Raw genomic sequence first — 20,400 nt, 5'->3', positions numbered from 1 at the left:
TTTATTCCGTGGCATCTTCTCATCAGCCACCTTTGCTACATTTCCATTTCTCTCTTCCCTTCTCTTTCTAGCTTCCACTATCCAATTCTGGAAATTGTTTTTGTCATCACAGTGATCCCTCACCTATCATGGGAATTACATTCCAGAGACCCCCACTATAGGTGAAAATCCACAAAGTAGCAGCATTATATTTATTTTATTATTCTTTGATGGTGTAAAGACTTTTGCAGGAAGCCATGTTAGCCAAGCATGAGTGCCAGTTACTTGGTTGGAACACAGAATGCAGCGAGGGCATTTTGAGCTGGCATGAGGCCAAAAGTCAGTTGAGATTGGACGATAAAAGCAGAAAAGATCAGTGCATCACTCTCTCAATTTAGGGAGACTGGTGGAGAGGAAGGGTCATCTCAGGATTGTCTCATAGCTAGGATTAAGTGCCTAAGCTGCTGATAGGGAATTCTGTGTATACCAGCATCCAACACCATTATTGAACAACATCTATAAAATCCACACCAAAATACCAGCATAAATACGAGCCAAGTCAACTATAAAAGCTAGCTCTAAGGGGACTGAGGAAACCTTCAAGCTTTGGGGTTAGGCCTTTGGCCTAGCCAGACAACTGGCCAAGCAGGCTTCAAGATACTAGCTAATTTATAATCAACAACATATTCAGATAAAGGTTTAGAATCTTCCTTTAATCCCTCTCTCCTTCACAATTTCCCCAATCCTTTCCTTTACCTTATCAGTTATCATTAAATAATTGTTATATGAAAGCCATCACTGACCTGGTTATTCTAAGAGTTCTAGCACGTTATCAGTTAGAGATCCACCTGGCAATTGGTGAAGAGAACTTCACAATTATTGATCTTCTGAGTAAATCCGTCACAAACTGCAGTCCGAGATTGAAAGCAAGGATCATCATCCTTGAAGTTATTACTCAATTGGATCACTAATTGAGGGGAACAATCACTTCCTCATTGGTTAGGTGGGAACCAGTGAAATCATATCAGCAGATTTTAGACAGTTTCAGGCAACAGCAAGATCACTGAAGCTGCTGCTAAATAAACCTATCTTGGCATCTAGATAGAAGGTTTCATCAAATCTCTCATCATTTCCCACCTACATCTATAAGATTCCTGGGGCTGTACAATAACCAGCTACAAGTTTATCTTCCTCTGGCACTTGGGTTCACTGCCAGAAGCTTCAGAAGGCACAGAACATTTGGGTGGCATAGGGCTTGAAAGAAATTCAAACTTTTATGAAAACTTCACAAAAACACAACACCACAAAGCAACACTATGTGCAGCAATCAGACATCAATGGGAAGTGGACAAGGAGAGATGCTGAGTGTATGGGTACAGTGTAGGAGGGCAAACAGCCCGATGCTACAGTCCCTGAGCCAATCAACACCCAGGATACAGAACACAGAGCTGTGGTTAGTTGCCTTTCATTCCATCAGCAAATAGTGTGCGTGTACAATCTCATGTTGGCAAATTTGCACAAGCAGTAGTGGCGTACCACATTTCCATTGTGTATAGAACAATATTCATCTGCAAAATTCCGTGATATAGCAAAAACTCTGCCATACAGAATTATATTTTTTATCCTGCAATACAGTGAAGCCATGATAAGTGAACCATGATATAGGGATGACTGTACTCCTAAAATAGGTGTGTCAGTCTACTCTATGATTCCATTCACTAGCTCTGTAACTTTCCCAACCATAATTTCACTCCTTGACCATCACAATTCTATCTTCCCCAATTAGAATGTAAATTCCTTGAGGGCAGAATCTACTTTCACTTTAATAGTTGCATCCCCATCCTTAGCACAATGCTTGGTTCATTGGCTTTTCCCTTCATTCATTTTTTAGTACCAGCTGTACTTGACAACTGTAATAAGGAATAAGTCAAGGTAGATGAATGAAAATTTTAGAAAAGTATATTGGAAAATGCAAGCTTGAGCTGAACATTCTAAGGGCTTTTGGAATGTGGCTGAAAGGACACAGGGTATTTTAACTCTGGGACAGTTGAGAGTTTTTGCCACTGGTGGAGGAGCTTGTCCCCTGATCTCACTGGAGAAACCTCACTTGGACTGCATTTTGAGGAACTACAAATAGGTCTGAATCAGTAGCTTTGGAGGGTGGACCTCCAGGCCTGTGACAACCTATTGGAGTGACCCATTGGAGTTTGTGGACTGTGCCAACACCCTGGGCCCTGGGACAGCTGAGAACATTGTTGGAGCAAGCAGTGAGATCCCCAAAACCTGTCAAGCTTGCATTTAGCCTAGTATAGTGTAGTATGTTTTATCTTTCCTGCCCTGATTTCCTAGACCACCTAAACCCCTGTTTCTTCCCTCCTGTAGCTATTAAGAATAGTTTGCCCCATTTCCCATTTGCCCCACCTTATTTTATTATTAAAATCTTTTAATGTTACTTCCTACTGTCTCAATATAACCCCAATGGACTCACAAAAGGTTAATTAGTTCCCCTGGCTAAGTTGAGTGTTTAACTGCCATCCCAAGTATTCCTGTCACCCCCCATTCCCCTATTTCACACCTTTTTAAAAAGATCTACAGTCAGTTCTCAACTTTTGCAGAGGTAACATTTCTAAAATATGGTGCAAAAGTAAAAAATGTTCATGTTGATCTATTGAACCCATGGAAAATAAGGGGTTAGGTTCCCTCAACCACCAAAAACTGTAATCTTTCACTAAAGATTGCAGGAAATTCACTTTTCTGCAAGCAATTCTTTATAACAAAACATTAATTCTGATAATATATACTTTTCCTAACATAATAGCCATGAAATGCCCCTTAAATGAAAGGGAGAAAAGAGCCAATACTAGATAGTAAACTGAGGGGGAGGGACAGCATGTCAGAAGAACTCCAAAGTTAAAAAGGAAAGGAGGAATCTACTATCTTTAGTCTCCCTTTTAGGTGATCAAATTGTTGCCCCATGAAAAACACATGCTTCAGTATAAGTCTCTGGTCCAGGTCCAAGATACCTGGGGGCAAGAGAGGGTAAGGGCAGGCCATGTTGCTGGAGCCTGACAGCACTCTTTCTTTAGCCCAAGGGGGCACTCAGGGAGAGGGTGGGGTGGCCACCATATATCTAATTTACCCACAAACTTAGCCACTTTTCCATTTTTTTTTCAGTTCCTTCATTACGCCCTTGAGAAGCTACTTTTGCTCTCTAGGATTCATAAACACTTTCACAAATACTTTCCTTTTTTTCTGATATAAAGTTATATCATGCCAGGGCAGCTGGGTAGCTCAGTGGATTGAGAGTCAGGCCTAGAGGCAGGAGGTCCTAGGTTCAAATCTGGCCTCAGACACTTCCCAGCTGTGTGACCCTGGGCAAGTCACTTGACCTCCATTGCCCGCCCTTACCACTCTTCCACCAAGGAGCCAATACACAGAAGTTAAGGGTTTAAAAAAAAAAGTTATATCATGCCTCTCATCTTTTTCTCTACTTAGAAATGTGCATGGTTGCCAATGTAAAAGTGAAAATGTTGTTGTTTAGACATATCCAACTCTTTGTGACCCTATTTGGCCTTTTCTTGGCAAAGATACTGGAGGAGTTTGTTACTTCCTTCTCTAGCTCCTTTGACAGATGAAGAAACTGAGGCAAACAGGGTAAAGTGTGTTATGATGATAATAACAGATAATTTGGAGAAGCAGATAATGTGTCAGGGTCAATATTAGAGCTCCAAGTCAAGAGCCAGAGATTGACAGGCTTCAGTGAGGAAAGGAGGGGGCTACACACTCCTGATTCTCAAACCCCTCCCCCTCTAACTGCTACTGCTTCAGTTGGTAATAGAGACAGGAATAATATTCTTCTGGTAAGTTTCTGTTATGGCTGAAGCCCCAATGATGTTCCTTTTCTTTAATTTATATTCCTCACAGGTCAGTAAGATGAGTATATAGAAGCTAGTTATCTAACTTGAGGACAGAGAAGATCTTCTTAAACTGGCAGGATTCAAACTAGATGTCCAGACTGAGTTGTGAGTATCCCCCCAAATAATTATCAGGCACAGATTTGAAGATAAAAGTTATATTAGGAAATAACAAGTGAAACTAGAAAGGGTTAATGAGGGTTTTAGGATAATTAGAGGAGACCCTGAACTGTTAGATTGATGCTGCCCTTCCCCCTCCTCACAGGAGGGGATAAAGCACTTAACTGAAACTGGCACTCTTGCTATTAATGAATATCTTTACTCTCTAATCACTAAGTAATTATATATTGATATTAATGAAGAATAGTAATAACAAACAGGCTAACCCTATGAGTAGAAACCACTAACTTGTGCTACAATGGCCACCTCAGGTGAACCCTCAAGTCTGGAGAAGTAAACAAGGTGTCTGCTCACTTCCACCTCCACAAAATAACTGTCTCAAACCCTTCTCAACTGCCCCCTCACCCCAAAGTTCTCCAGGGGGGTCCCCTGGTATTTTGGGTGAGGCTATCCCTGTACCTTTGCAGGGATTCCATGCTTTGCATCTCCATACAACAAGTGATTCACCCACAGTCACCCAGCTAGTGTCTGAGGCCAAATTTGAAATCATGAAGATGAGTCTTCCTGATTCCAAGTCCAATGTTCTATCTACTGGGCCAAACTTGCATTCTGCCTCTCATCTTTTTCTCTGCTGTGTATAGTCTCCAATGCAGAGGGTTGCCAAAGCAAAAGTGAAAATAAATTTACTAATAAAATTATAGGAATGCTGGAAATTACCAAAGTTAAATGCAGGAATGTTGAGGATTGACTGTATAACTACGGTGGTGGGACTAGGGCTTTTACACACGTACACCATGTTTAGAAGGTAACCCTTTAGGTGGGAAACAACACAGTTTAACACATATTTCACACTGAAGAATTCATGAAAATAAGAAACTATTAAGTGACCTGCTTTTGAACCCCTCTCTTCTCATCCTTTTCTACCCATCTCCACCTTTTTTCCCCTCTCAGGTATTTGAGGATGTATTTTTTCTGCTTGTCCCGGGTGTGATTTGTCAGAGTTCTGTCCCTAACATTTTCTTCCAGAGTCCCTGCCCCACTGACAGACAAAGGTAGAGGTGGCACTAAGATTGGCTTTGATTCTGCCATATTAAAAACTATCTGTGGGCACTCCACATTTGGGTAGTTATACGGTCTGGGAGGTAGAGTGCAGTGGGGAATGGAATAGTTGGTTTCAACTTTTACAGATTAAATATTTTCATTTCCCACCATCTCCCTGGCCTCTTCTGTTCTTAGTATGTATCATCCTATAGTGACAAAGTGTATCTTTTGCTCAACCAGGAACTTCCCAATCTGTTCTTTTACACTAACCTGAAATGAATACCTTTAAGCTATCTCCCAGAGTTTCTGGCCTTTGGCTGATATCCAGAAACTTTGCTAGGTATGACTGATTAGGAGAGGATATGGCTCAAGTTTGGGAAAAGATTTGGTATTTGTGCTATTTGGGGATACCACCACAATAGGGCTTTTGCAATGCCTTGAGAAGTCGGAAGCTTAGTAGTAGGAGCCAGTCCAGAAGGGAGACACTGGGCAGCAAAAGAGAGGTAACGTTCACATAGAAAAGCTAAGGGACATAAATAGGAGTGGATCTATAGTAGCAGCTAAAGAAACCTAGGGGAGCTGGCAGTGGATAGAATGCCTGTCAGGAAGATTCATCTCCTTGGGTTCAAATCCAGTCTCAGAATTTCCTAGTTGTGTGACCCTGGGCGAGTCACTTAACCCTGCTTGCCTCAGTTTCTTCATCTGTAAAAATGAGCTGGAGAAGGAAATGGCAAAGCATTCCAGTATTATTGTCAAGAAAATTCCAAATGGGATCATGAAGAGGTGGATAGGACTGAAATGACTCAATAACAAAAAAGAAACCTAGAAAATAAAAAAACTAATAATAATAACTGTTATGTAGGTAGTGTTTTAATTTTCAAAGTACTTTTCCATACTTTGTCTCATACCCTCACAACTCCCATAGAAACTATGGGTATTGTTATCCCCATTTTATAGAAGAGGAAATGGAAGGTTCAGATATAAAATCACTTATCCAGGATGGCACAGCTGGTGCTAGAGTCAGGATTTGAATCCAGGTCTTTATGACTCTCATTCCTGCACTTTATCCAGTGAGTAAATAGTAGATTATGGAGACCCTATTTGTTATCAAGATTGTCCTCTAGCATGGAGTACTTTTCCTTCCTAAATGGTGTCCTGAATGAATTAGGGTGCTGGTCAGAAGTGCTTTACATATGTTATCTCATTTGAGTCTCATGGCCACCTTGAAAGGTAGGTGCTATTATCCCATTTTACAGATGATCAGACTAAGGTTGAAAGAGATTAAAAGATTCTTTCCCTATCACACATCTAGGAAGTATCTAAGGCAGGATTTGAACTAAAACCTGCCTGACTCTACACAAAGCACTCTTCCTAGTTGCCTTATATTATGAATGGAAAAGGGACATGATGCCCAAAGTTCATTCTGATGCCTCAAAACCATAATTACTCATCTAGGACATGCTTCTGGAAGCCCAAAAGAGAAGATTTAACAGAGCATCACATTAATCAGGACCACTTTTCTTACATGCTAGAAGATAAGAAGAGTTTAATATGGTTTATTTATTAATTAGTATATATTTATATATTATATATAATTAGTATATATAAATAGTATATATAATATAATTAGTATTAATTAGTAATTAATAGCAGGAGTATCATACAGCTGTCAACAAATATTTATTGATTTCTTAGTAAGTATAAAGAATTGAGAGTCAGGTGATGTAGTTTGACACGAAGACATTTAAGATATGGTCCTACCCTTGGATGGTGCATACTCTAGTTGGGAAATCAAGGCTCATAAATAACAAGATAACTTGCTAAACCAAGCAAAATATTTTAGGTGTGGCTCAGACAGCACACGCTATAGGAATCCATAGGCAAGTGACTTAACAAGTCAGAGAAGTGTTTAGAGAGTATGTGGGAGCTGAGGTAGGTCTTTTAAGAATAGGTAAAGGGAGGAGCTGATTGGCTCCATGGATTGAGAGCCAGGCCTAGAGTTGAGAGGTACTGGGTTCAAATGTGGCCTCAGACACTTCCTAGCTATGTGACCCTGGGCAAGTCACTCAACCCCCATTGCCTAGCCCTTATTGTTCTTCTACCTTGGAATCAATACTGATTCTAAGATGGAAGGTAAGAGTTTAAAAAAGATACGTAAGAAATGAATACATTGAGAGGACTAGGGAATAAAGAGAGGAGTAGAGAAAATACTCAGAGTATTGTGAAGAGACTAGAATCTATAAATTAAGTTTAGGAGACAATGCCTAGAGTCATCTAGGATCCTATTAATCCTAGGATTAATGAGTGATGAGGCTAAAATGGCAGCTATAGGTTAGTGTGCAAAGATCCTTGAAAACCTATCTCAGGAATATGGACTTTATTCTGTAGACAATGAAAGCAAGTGAACCATGAACAGAATTTTATGGGGTAGAGAGAAGCAACTGGTCATTGACATAATTGTAGATCTAACCTGGTGTGCAACTAGCTTACTCTTGGGGATTTCCATTCCCGTTGGGATCACTCCAGGAGAACAAATACTCCCAAAGTATAGATTCTTATGTTTGGCATTTAAAGTTCTTTCCTATCTGAATATAGCATTCCTTTCTAGAATTACTGTACAGGATTCCCCCTCCCAAACTTTCCATTCCACACAAACTGGTCTACTTGCCAATGGACAAGTCAACAAATGTCTGTGACATACTTATAATGTGCTAAGTGGGAGGGATGTGAAAGGTAGGAAGGAGTCAGGTTATGAAGGGCTTTAAATGCCAAACAGATGGTTTTGTATTCATTTCTTGTTGTTTTAATTTAAAACCCCTTACCTTCTACCTTAGAATCAATACTGTGTATTGGTTCCAAAGCAGAAGAATGGTAAGGGCTAGGCAATAGGGGTTAAGTGACTTGTATAGGGTCACAAAGCTAAGAAATATCTGGGGTTAGATTTGAATCCAGGACCTCTCATCTCTAGGCCTGGCTTTCAATCCACTGAGCTACCTAGCTGTCTCTTTTGTATTTGATCTTGAAGCTAATGGGGAGCTATTGGAGTTTACTAAGTAAGATGGGAACGATGTGAACAGACCTGAGTTTTAGGAAAGTCTCTTTGGTAGCTGTATGGAGGATGGACTTCCCATCTCTAGGTGTTTATGCACCATGGCATCCAGGTCTAGAAAACCCTTCTTCCTCATCTCCTACTAAATTCCCTTATTTCCTTCAAAGCTCAGCTCATGTGCCACCTCCTACAGGAGCCTTCCCTGATGTCACAGTTATTAATACCCTACTTCCTCCTGAAATCACTTGGTTTTTATTTTGCATATATTTTGGATTTATTAAAAGAATCTTAGATTAAGAAAAGACCTCAGTGGCCATAAAGTCTAACCTATACCTGAAAAGAAAAGTCACTGTGATGGAACCAACAAGTTTTCATCTGACCTCAGTCTGAAGATATACCACCAGTGAAATGAACTGGCTACCTCCCAAGGTAGCCCCTTCCATTTTTGGACAGTTTTAACAATTAAGAAATATTTTTCCTAAATATTTTACATGATTTTACATGATTGCACATATACAAATCTATATACAGATTGCTTATTTTCTTGGAGAGGGGGAAGGAATGAGAGGGAGTAAGAAAGAGGGAGCGAATTTAGAAGTCAAAATTTTAAGAAAATAAATGTTAAAAATTGTTTTTATATTTAATTGAGGGAAAAATTAATTTTTTTAATTTTAAAAAGAAATACACTGTGAGAACAAGACAGGAAGGTTTCTCTTAATTGTTTCTGAATTCAGAACAATAAAAGTAGCTAGAAAGAAAAATAATACATATTTTTCCTGATATCAACTCCTGTACTTCTGAGTTAAGATGGCTGCAGAGTAGAAGCAGGGCGTTTAACTCTCCTAACTCATGTACACATGACTCCTCAAAAGGATACAAAAACCAAATCCAGATGAATGATGGGATGCCACAATAGAATAGGGCACAGCATTGAAGGTATGTTGGATTTGGGCATTTCCATGGTATCCTTAAGGGGGTGAAATAGCTCCCAATAAAACGCGAGCTGATTAATCCTTCCCCACCCCACCTACAGTGACAGTGCCAGCACACAAAAGTTAAAGCAAGCATGGGGCATTCATTAAGTTCTTGGCAGCTAACTGGGACCACTAAGAGCTTGCTCCTGAAAGCAGCAAGACTTAAGACCCCAAGAGGCTAAAGAATGTGGACTTTGGGCGCAGACTTTGAGTGTAGACCTTGGGCACAGACCTAGAGTGGTGGGGTGACAGACAGTGGAAGCAGCACAGGTACTGAGATTCATAAAGGAGCCTTGGGCAGAGGAGCAAGTGTGGGGCAATATCTGGGGTCCTGGCAGCTGACTGGAACCACCAAGAGGCTTGGCCCTGAGAACAGCTAGACTTGAGACCTCAAGAGCCTAAAGAGCACAGACCTTGGGCAGGAGGATATAGCTGAGAGGGGCAGCACTGTGCTGTGGCTCCTAAGGTAGCCTCAGGAAAAAACTGGTCCACAGCTCTATACACAGAGAGTCTGCCCACCTCACCCAGACTTCTGACTGAGAAGGAAAAACCAGTATAATAATGGCAAGCAATGCCTAAGAACTAACCAAGAAAAAGAACAAGTGGAAAGCATTAACACTCAATAACTTTTACACAGAAAAAATCCAGACAACAGAGCAGACAGTAGAGGAAGACAAACAAATAAATACCTACATACATTCTCCAAAAAATTAAAATTGGTCACAAGCTCTTGAAGAGTTCCAATGTGAGATCATGAGAAATATGACAGAGATTTGGAAAGAAAAGTGGGAAATAGCTCAAAAGAAAATTAAGTGTTTAAAAGACAGACACTCCCAATTGGAGAAGATGTCCCAAAATCAAACGAAATGATAAACAAATTGGAGGCTCAAATTAAACAGCAGGAAACCATGAAAAACAGGATAGACCAAATCAAAAATAGAAAATAAAAAGATTATAGCAGAAAACCAGTCTCTAAAGACCAAAATTGGGCAAGTAGAAGCCAATGATCTTGCAAGACAGCAAGAACTAATAAAGCAAAGTCAAAAGAATGACAAAATAGAAGGAAACATTAAATATCTTACTGAGAAAATGACAGATCAAGAAAACAGGTCTAGAAGAGACAATTTGAGAATCATTGGTCTTCCTGAAAAATCAGAAATTAATAGAAATTTGGATACCATACTACAAGAAATTATCCAAGAAAACTGCCCTGATGTTCTTCAACAAGAGGGCAAAATAGACATTGAAAGGATCCATAGATCACCCCCTACACTAAACCCTCAAAAATCAACCCCCAGGAATATAATTGCCAAATTCAAGAGTTTCCTGATACCAATTTGCCTCTTTTGCAACTTCTATTCATTACTCCTGATTCTGACCACTGAGTCTAACAGAGAAAGTCTAATTTCTGTTCCATATGAGAGCTTTTAAAGACCTTGATGACATCTCTCATGCCCAACTGTCTTTCCACTTTCCTCTAAGCAGCTATATGCATGTTGTTTCTCTTAGAAGCCTCTTAAAGAGGGCAAAGATGAATACATTTTTGGCTTAGCATCCCCAGTGCCTGGTACAGTGATTGGCACATAGTGATTACTTAATAAATCCTTGTTGAATTGAACTAAATTATACCCAGGTCACTCATCCTGAAGGACTGGGGTCAAGGAAGAAGGGTTGGGACCATAATTCATCTATGACTGTCTCCTTCAAAAATCATCCTGATATATTTGTTATAAGGGTTGGTTTAATTTTTTTTCCCAAATGGGCTTGGGAGGTAGGAAAAGGATAGCCAAAAAAGGAAAGGGAGGGAAGGGAGAAGGAGAGGGAAAGAAAGGAGGGGAAGGGAGAGGGAGAGAGGAGAGGAAGGAAGGAAGGAAGGAAGGAAGGAAGGAAGGAAGGAAGGAAGGAAGGAAGGAAGGAAGGAAGGAAGGAAGGGAGAGAGCATTATTGAAGTTTTTTTAAATATGGAAAAGGAGACAAAAATTGGCCAGAAAGAATTATGAATAAACAGGGTGGGCAGCTTTGAAAATTACACATTTTTTAATTTATGAAAATTTTTATTTAATTAAATTTAATTTAGAATATTTTTACATGGTTCATGTTCTTTCCCTCTGCTCCAACCCCCCTCCTTACCCCCTGTTGCCAATGCCCAATTCCACTGGGTTTTACATGTATCCAAAAATTATATATTGAGTTTAGTATATATTTAAAAAGAAAGGATTAACCAGGTGGCTCAATGGATAGAGCACCAAGTCTGGAGGGAAAACCTGGGTTCAAATCTGGTCTCAGATACATCCTACCTGTGTGAACTTGGGTAAGTCTCTTAATCCTATTTGCCTAGCCTCTGCCTTTATATCTTAGAGTTGTTACTAAAACAGAAAGTAAGGGTTAAAAAAAAAAGAAAAAAATTATCTTTTATATTCACAGTTTCATTTGGATCTTCTTTTCTCTGTTCTAGTATGTATATGAAAATGCTCATTTTATTTCATATTTAAATTTGGATGGGGGTGGAAGAGTCAAGATACCACAGTGAAGAACCAAAACATCAAAACTTTCCTCCAAAACCTCACCCACAAAACAACCATGGAAAAAAACAAGAGAATTTTCTCAGTCAATGGTATAAATAAGGTACACTCTTATAAAGGGGGAAGTTTCAAAACACTAGAACCAAAACTTTAGGGTTTCATCATTAAAGATGTAGCCAATACAAGCCCAACAAGCTCTTAAGCTATTTACTTATACTTCAATAGCAAGGGCAGTTACAAACACTTCAGCTCCCAACATTTAAGGACTGCCTACTCTGAATAAGGCAGAAATAACAGTTAACAGCTTTTGAAAGGAATTGCCTATCAGATGTCTGAAGATATCGCTAGGCTTCCATTCATGGCTGAATTATCCATTTCCTCTAATCCCTCTAAGTTTTTCATCCATCCATGCCTGTGATGATATGGTGGTAGAAAGAGGATCCTCTTATTTGGTTCTGTGGTAATATCATTTCTGGAACTTCTGAATTCATAAATTGTATTATATAAGACTTCTATTTAATCTCCTTATTCAGAAACCTAAATTTTCTGCATATTCCGAATGTGGGCCAGATAACTGAAATGACCTTTCGCTTCTGAGTAAACATCTCGGGTTTAGGTTGGTTTCTTGTTGGGTAGTTCCAATGGTTAGACCATGTTATTGTTGACAACCACAGCCTTAGATTCAATTATCAGTTAGTCCTCTGTGTGTGTGTGTGTGTGTGTGTGTGTGTGTGTGTGTATACACATACTTTTAAAAAATTATTTAGATTTAGATGCTGGGGATACAAAGAAATAGAAATCTGGAGCCTAGATCTCAGAGATCTTATAACTAGTTCAAATAATGAGGTTTACACAGTCAAACCCCAAATTACATGTAGGTTTTGCTTCAAATTTCACTGTTCAGCTGTTTGGAACTTGAAACATATATTTATCATTATTTAAAAATGTTATAAATTGTGGTCCAGTTTCCAAGCTTGTCCACAAAACCCACAAAAGTCAGTGTTGCTGAACTATAATAATAGCAATAGTAGCCTGAGGTCTGGGCATTGGAAGGATTAGTAGGAGAGCTGATATTACCTGAATGATCATGGGCAAAGCACTTCACCTCTGGGGGTCTCAGTTTTTCTCATCTATAAAATGAGGAGGGAGAATAATGGTGCCAGAGAACAGATTTGATTCAGATATCAGAGGGGATATGAGGAAAGAATGTTAAATATATTTTATGACATGGTCACTTGGCCTCTGTTTGGTTCAGTTTGCTCATTTATAAAATGGGGATAATAATAGCACCTCACTCTAATATTTGTAAAGTGCTGGGCATACAGTAAGCATTATAAAAATGTTTTATTATTGGTTTCCAGTTATGTCCAGCTCTTTGTGACCCCATTTGGGATTTTCTTGGCAAAGATACTGGAATGGTTTTCCATCTCCTTCTCCAGCTCATTTCACAGATGAGGAAACTGAGGCAAACAAGGCTAAGTGACTTGCCCAGCATTGCAGAACTAGTAAGTATCTGAGGCCAGATTTGAATTCAAGAAGAGGCATCTTTCTAACTCCAGACCCAGTGCTCTATCCACTTTGCCACCTAGTTGCCCCTATAAAATAACATTAAAATAATATTTATTATTATTACCATCAATATGGATTCTTTTTGCTCAGTTTGTTTTCTTTGTTATGGAAAGATTCAATATTTGCAAGGGAAGAAGGAGGAATGGAACTTTGCAGAAAGAACTGTGTTGTCAAAAAAAAAAAAAGGCATTAGGGGACAACTGGGTGACTCAGTGGATTGAGAGCCAAGACTAGAGACAGGGAGGTTTTAGGTTCAAATCTGGCCTCAAGGTACTTCTTAGCTGGGTGACTCTGGGTAAGTCACTTAAACTCTCATTGCCTAGCCCTTACCACTCTTCTGCCTTGGAACCAATATTGATACTAAGACAGAAGGTAAGGGTTTTAAAAAAGGGCATTAATAAACTTATTTTAAAATAAATAAAATAAGATACATTTAATAAAATTAATTTTAAGTAACATATAAATCATCAACAATTATTAATGTTCTGGTGTTCTTAATAATAATTTTTTTTAAACCCTTGTACTTCGGTGTATTATCTCATAGGTGGAAGAGTGGTAAGGGTGGGCAATGGGGGTCAAGTGACTTGCCCAGGGTCACACAGCTGGGAAGTGTCTGAGGCCGGGTTTGAACCTAGGACCTCCTGTCTCTAGGCCTGACTCTCACTCCACTGAGCTACCCAGCTGCCCCCTTAATAATAATTTAAAAAATCAAAACATTATTTTGTTGATTTAAAATGTATTTTTTAAATAAAATGTCCTAGATAACTTTGAAGGTCTCTTTTGGTATGAAATCTAAGTTTCCAATTTGTCTCTGACACTATTATGGATCTTATGGATCTTATTAATGATAATAGATAGATGACAAAATCACAGAATTTTGTAGTTGGAGGAAAAATCAGAGAATATTTAGCCATAATAGAAAAAGAATCCCCACTGCCACTTACTTCTCTGACATTTAGGTATATATCATCGCCTTTTCCTCTCTTCTCACTGACTCCTAAACCACTTGAAATCTGGCTTCTGTCTCCATTTTTCAAATGAAACAGCTCTTTCTAGATTAATCAGTGAGAGAGAAAGAGAGAGTGTTAACTTGGGAAAAACACAGAGCTATTAAATAGTCAGAAAAACCAATTCTTTAATCAGGAGAGGGATAGGGTACAAATATTTGGGCCTCCACACAGAGTAACCCACCCCAAACCACATAGAGCTGAAGGCTCTGGCTACTCTGGGTACCATATCCCTGGGAGGGACAGGGAGGTAGATGACAGCTCTGAGGAGCCGTGAAAATTGGGGAACTTTTGTACCTCTTGGGAACTGAAGACAGAAGAGTATGGTTGATTGGCTTTATAATGGCTACAAAGAAATGAGTTCTAGACAGGATTATCAGGGAGAGACTGATGCTTTAAGGGAAAGATCCAGCCAAGGACTGGGCTACCTGAGAAAGGACTTTGATATAATAGGAGAACCTACTAGGATAAAAAGGGTTAACATTTGTTTGAGTCTGCTAGCTCCACCTAAAATACTTTAAGGTTTAGTATTAGTCTGAAACTGTGAAGCTGGGATTTCCCTCCAGGAGAAATTCTCATGTGGCAAGGTCAAACTTGGGGTCTTTCGACCTCATGCTACTACAAACTAGTTTCTAGATTCCATGTTGACAATAGTAACAGGGAAGTTTGGAAGAAGGGAGGGTTTGGAGCAAAAGGTATCTCAGGATGCTCCATCTTCCAGCTCTACCTTTTCCCTAGCTATTCTCTTTGCCTGGAATACTCTTCCTTCTCACCTCCCTCCCCTGGCTTTCCTGACTTCCTTCAAGAGCAGTTCAAATCCTACCTTTTGCAGAAGGCTGGTTTCTGGCCCTTCCTCACCCCTTAATCCCCCCTCCAATACTAGTGCTTTCCCTCTGAGGGAAACATTTTCTATTTACACTATTATCTTACCCCTACATAGTTATTTGCATGTTGTCTTGCTCTTTAGAATATGAGCCTTTTGAGGACCAGGACTGTGTTCTTTCCTTTCTTTGTAATTAGCAAATACTTCTTATAGCAGCATTCAGAATCTTTCTGCACTTTTCTACCTTGTGCACAAACAAGATAGTGAACCTTTATCAAAACTTATTTAAATCAATATTTGTTAGGGACTCAGTTATTAAATTGTGGACCCCAAGCTCCTAAATAGCTTCTTTTAAAATTTTTTTTTATTGATTAATTATGAAAAATTTTCCCTGGTTCCATGATTCATATTCTTTCCCTCCCCTCCTCCCACATCCCTCCCATAGCTAATGTGCAATTCCACTGGGTTTTACATATGTCACTAAATAATTTCTTTCCTGAATCCACTACAGTCAAATATAATGCAATAATAAAACATTTTAACCAGTTTCAAAACTTTGATCATGCCGTGATAATAAATCCCTTTTGTAACTGACAGCATGGGTCAGCAAATTCTTCATGGTTTGCCTTGCAGTAACTGAAAATCAAGCATATATATGGTTTTATGTAGACTGTGGGGTTCAATTTAAAAGAACCTAATGAACCACACCAATACTTCACTGCCCCTTTTTTTGAGAATTTAGTTACAGATTTAACACCCTGAAAAATTATATGTTCATTTTAAATGCCTGTTTCTCATTGTCACATAAATAGCATGTGATGCTTTTTATTTTTAAACTATTACCTTCCACCTTAGAATCAATACCATGTATTGACTCCAAGGCAGAAGAGTGATAAGAGTTAGGCAATTGGGATTAAGTGACTTGAGCAGGGTCACACAGATGGGAAGTGTCTGAGGTCAGTTTTGAACCCAGGACCTCACATCTCTAGCCCTGGCTCTCAATCCACTGAGCTGCTCAGCTGCCCTTTATGTGATGTTTTATTTTTAATTTATACAATGATAACAATGTTGTTAAATTGTTCCATGTTGATCACATATTTTCATGGAAAATGTAAAGTGCCAGAGACAAAAAGAGTGTGCCAGACATAGCCTACTCATTCCTCTTTCTAAGATACTAATGATCACGTACATTAGAAATCTTTTCATTTCCTAAAAGATTGGTCTCCCCAGACATTTTCACCTGGGTATTTTCAGAGCTAGAATCAGAGCCTTTCCTTTCCCTTAGTCAGAACTGTAGAGCAGCTCCTTTTGGGAAGTTTTCCCTTTCTCCCTTTGAGATTGTTACTGGATGCTCAGCGCCTCTCCTTTAGCCCCATGGTGACTGCCTCACCACCATGGTTTCCCTTCTGTTCCACTACACTCAAAACCTCCAACACCTTAAGCATCTTGTTTCTCAGTCATTTTCTAGGACCCCAGCCATATAGCTGGAACCTGGAGATTTGGGTCTTGCAAGAGACACCTGCATAAGAAGGGATCCTACTAAGTTCTACTAAACTCTCTCTCTCTCTCCTGCAAAGATGAAAAGGGTCAACAACTGGATATATGTCACATCTAAGGTGCCCCCAAACCCTAAAGGAATAGCCCAGTCCATTACCAGTGATTTCAAGCTTCCTCTGACTCAAAAAAAGAAGCAGACAACAGCAGTAGTAGACCACTACCCCAAGACACCTGATATGGGTTGAGTCCTTGGGACCCTGATTCAGCTGCGCATACAACTCCTTGACATCTCCCCAATCAATGATGAGGGAATTCACTTTGGGGCAATGTAAATGCAGTTATCAAAAGGTACTACCTTGACATTACTGACCTAATGGGTGGAGTAGGCCTTGTTATATCTCTGGAAATTTACCACTTTTTCAGCTTTTGATTCCATCAGACAATAATCCTATCTACAGCCTTTGATCCCATCAGACATTAATTTGTCTAAAACCTTTGATCCCATCAGACAGTAATCTTGTCTATGGTCTTTGACTCCATCAGATGTCAGTCTCTCCTCCCCCATTGCTGTCCTCCCTGATCAGATGTTAGCCCTTCCTCTCCTTTGTCACTCTCCTCTTAACCACTCCTCCTTGTTAAAGTTTATTTAAATATGTTTTTTTCCACCTCAGAGCAGGCACGACTAAATTCTCCTACTATTCTGCAGGGTGACCCCCCACTCCCCAAGATACAGTTCCAAGACCTTTGTTGCAACTTTGGGATTCTTTTTTATTTTCAAGTCGACACTTATTAACCTGAGTTAACTCCCCAATTCTGGAAGTGTCATAAACCTTCATCACTGTCATCTTAGCAACTACACACCTGTCTGTGTCATCCAAGAGACTGACAAAATGGGCAATTGTCCGGTAAGTAATCTTTTTGCTGGGAAAGTCAATATAAAAATCAAATCTTAGTTTTGCCATGCATAGGATGAGAACTTACATAAATTTAATAAATTCATGGGAGGATGTCAATTTATGTTCTTAAATCTGGATTAATTTATATGAAGTTTATACCACCTCCACCCCTGGGGCCAATGTGACTTCTTATTCATTTCAACTTCGTAGCACCAAAATTTTAACTTATGCCGAAGATTTCTTCATTGAATAGAATTCAGTTAATTAGTTCAGAAATGATGTATCATTAAAGAAAGCAGCCAAACAAACCACTGTGCCTTACCTATAATAGATATGCAACGTAAGGACGGAATTACTCTCAGAATGTTCAGGGATAGAGGGGAGGGACAGAGCAATGGTTGAGCCTGAGGGGGGGACAAAGGATTGTGGGAGAGAACTCTGAGAGGCTTCACTCTTGCAATTCTGTCCTTACAGCAATTAATACTTGACAAGTGAATAAATAAAGTGTTTTTGCTACACCTTCGAGAACTGCATCATGAACCATTCATTCCTGGCTGGGAAGGAAATTCAGCTCATTATACAAATGTGTCAATCAGAGAGCAGGGTAGACAGGTGGCTGTGCTTCTGTCTAAACAAAACATCATACGATGTGGATGTAAAGGGAACAATTCAGTAATCCAGGGATTTCATCCATCCAGCACCAAAAGTATATGAAAATACCCAGTAGTAGACTAAGTGTTTTACTTTGGGCTTAGATTCCTTTTAATAGCATTATCATTGCTTGACATCATATGGACATTATAAAAGAGGTGCTCATGAATAGAGAATCTCCTCGTTTTGATGAATTGTACATTTAAGGACAAAAAAGTCCTTGAGGTCAATTGTTTTTGCCTGCCATTTCAAGTAATGTTTAGGAGGAAAAATTTATAGAACATAATAAAGTTTTTATATGTGCCATAAAATGAATAAAGAAATGCTATATCTCCGTGATAACTATAGCATTGCTCAGAAGATATTTTTGCTTCTGCCTAGTAAGGAATAGAGAAGGGAAAGAAATAAGCATTTATATCATGCATACTATATCCAGGTACTTTTCAAATATTATATCAATTGATCCTCACAACAACTCTTTGAGGTAGGCACTGTTTGTTTGTTTTTGTTGTTTTTTTAAACCCTTACCTTTTACCTTAGAATCAATACTGTGTATTGGTTCCAAGGCAAAAGAGGCACAAACAGGGTTAAGTGACTTGTCCAGAGTCACATAGCTAGGAAGTATCTGAGGCCAAATTTGAACTCAGGACCTCCTGTCTCTAGGCCTGGCTCTCAATCCACTGAGCCACCTAGCTGCCCCCAATGCCTTTTTTTACATCACAGTTCTTTCTGTAAAGTCCCATTCCTCCTTCTTCCCTTGCAAGTTATTGTGTAGATAGAATTTGCCCTACCTTCCCCCTAGCTCATCCGCACCTCACTGTGTGGCTGGATGTCACATAAACACTCCAAACAGAGGTTACAGGTGAAAAGGCCTAAAAACATGACCAGGGAATGAAGGTTATGTGTCCAGGTTCAAGAGAAAGTTCACCCCACACCTTTATCCTTTCATCCAACCATGCATCGAGGTAGGGATGAGCTGGGGGTAGGGGGGTGATGTGAGGGCAACCTTTCTCTTATCCCCAAATTGTTGTAATTTCCCCTTAGAAAGTCCAATCTTGTATGCACCTCTAGTAAGAGATCTTTAGAGTTATAAGCTGGTTATGTGAAATGATTCATTGGGGAGACTAGGCATGTAAATCTGAGAGATTTCAACATGTTCATTTCCCAAAGAATCACAGGGGGGATTATGTAGATAGAACCCACTCCCCTTCCCCCCAGTTCATCCCCATCTTGATGTGTGACTGGATGAAAGGATAAAGGTATGGGGCAATGTTTCTCTTGAACCCATAACCTTCAGTTTCAGGTCATGTTCTTAGGGTTTTTCACCTGTGACTTCTGTTTGGAGCATTCATGTGACATCCAGACACACAGTGATGTGGGGATGAGCTGGGGTGGGGGAAGTAGGGCAGATTTTATCTACACAATTCAACCCCACTCAGTTCAATTCACTACATCCCAAAGTTCATTCTAGATCTTTTGATGCAGTGTATGGTTTCTTCAGGTATCTTTATGGTGCCTTCTCCAAACAGTTCACTCTCTTGATTTGGGTAGTTAGTGAGTTTCTTTTCCTAAAAATTTCTCCAAAAGATTTTAAACCTTGCACTTTAGGATAATTATACATTATGAAGACTTGGGGGGAAATTTCATTTATTTATTAGCATAGTTAAGTTTATTGTGATTTCTTTTCAGTCCTTCAAAAGTCACACAGTTTATCTGGTCTTTGGGTATTTAAAAAATTTCTTCATTTTGATTCTCAGAGCCAGTCTTACCAACTTTCAGAGAGCAATGAGCAGGTACCTAAAAGGAAAACCAAACCAGCTTCACCAGATCAGCTTTTGAACAAACAGCCTGAGAGCAAACAATCAGGGAGCCAGCAGCCATCCAGCCAGCAACCAGTAAGCATTCTTCCTAGTTCTTCCCCTAGAAGAACCTAACTGGAGACCTTTTAGAGCCCAACATCTTCCAATTTTGTACTGTAACTTGGGTCAAAGAGTAAGGGTTCCCAACCTTTTTCAGTCTTTGCCTTTCTGTAAACCATCCTCTATCTTCTATTTCTTATGAAGAGAAATAAATTCTAGAGTTTATCATGCATATTTACATAAGAAAAACCATTCCATATCTCTCTATTCAATATAAAAATATATACACATGAGAAATAAAATGAATTAATTTCAGTCACATAATATGGCTATTTAACAAATAGTCCCTCAATCTCCTTAATATGCTTCTCATGCCCATGGGGATAGACATACACCAGTTTGGAAACCCTGGTCCCAGAATGACTTAACTATTCCCAGCAACATAGTGATGTAAGAAAATCCTCAAGGATTCATGATGAAAAATGTCCTTCATCTCCAG

At 39.3% G+C, this 20,400-nt stretch overlaps 1 protein-coding gene across 1 annotated transcript in view; it reads left to right on the top strand.

Moving 5' to 3' along the window:
• The window catches only part of ANXA13 (annexin A13), a 139,310-nt gene that overhangs the window by 46,627 nt on the left and 72,283 nt on the right, over positions 1-20,400 (top strand). Inside the window, exon 2 of the mRNA XM_044684235.1 lies at positions 19,800-19,937. Within this exon, the coding sequence (XP_044540170.1) occupies positions 19,800-19,937 (138 nt within the window). The remainder of the gene's footprint in view (positions 1-19,799; positions 19,938-20,400) is intronic.

This window comes from Gracilinanus agilis, chromosome 1, assembly GCF_016433145.1.
Source record: "Gracilinanus agilis isolate LMUSP501 chromosome 1, AgileGrace, whole genome shotgun sequence".
In the NCBI taxonomy this organism is placed as follows: Eukaryota; Metazoa; Chordata; class Mammalia; order Didelphimorphia; family Didelphidae; genus Gracilinanus; species Gracilinanus agilis.
The sequence above is the reverse complement of the archived record's forward strand: the minus strand, read 5'-3'. Positions and strand labels throughout refer to the sequence as shown.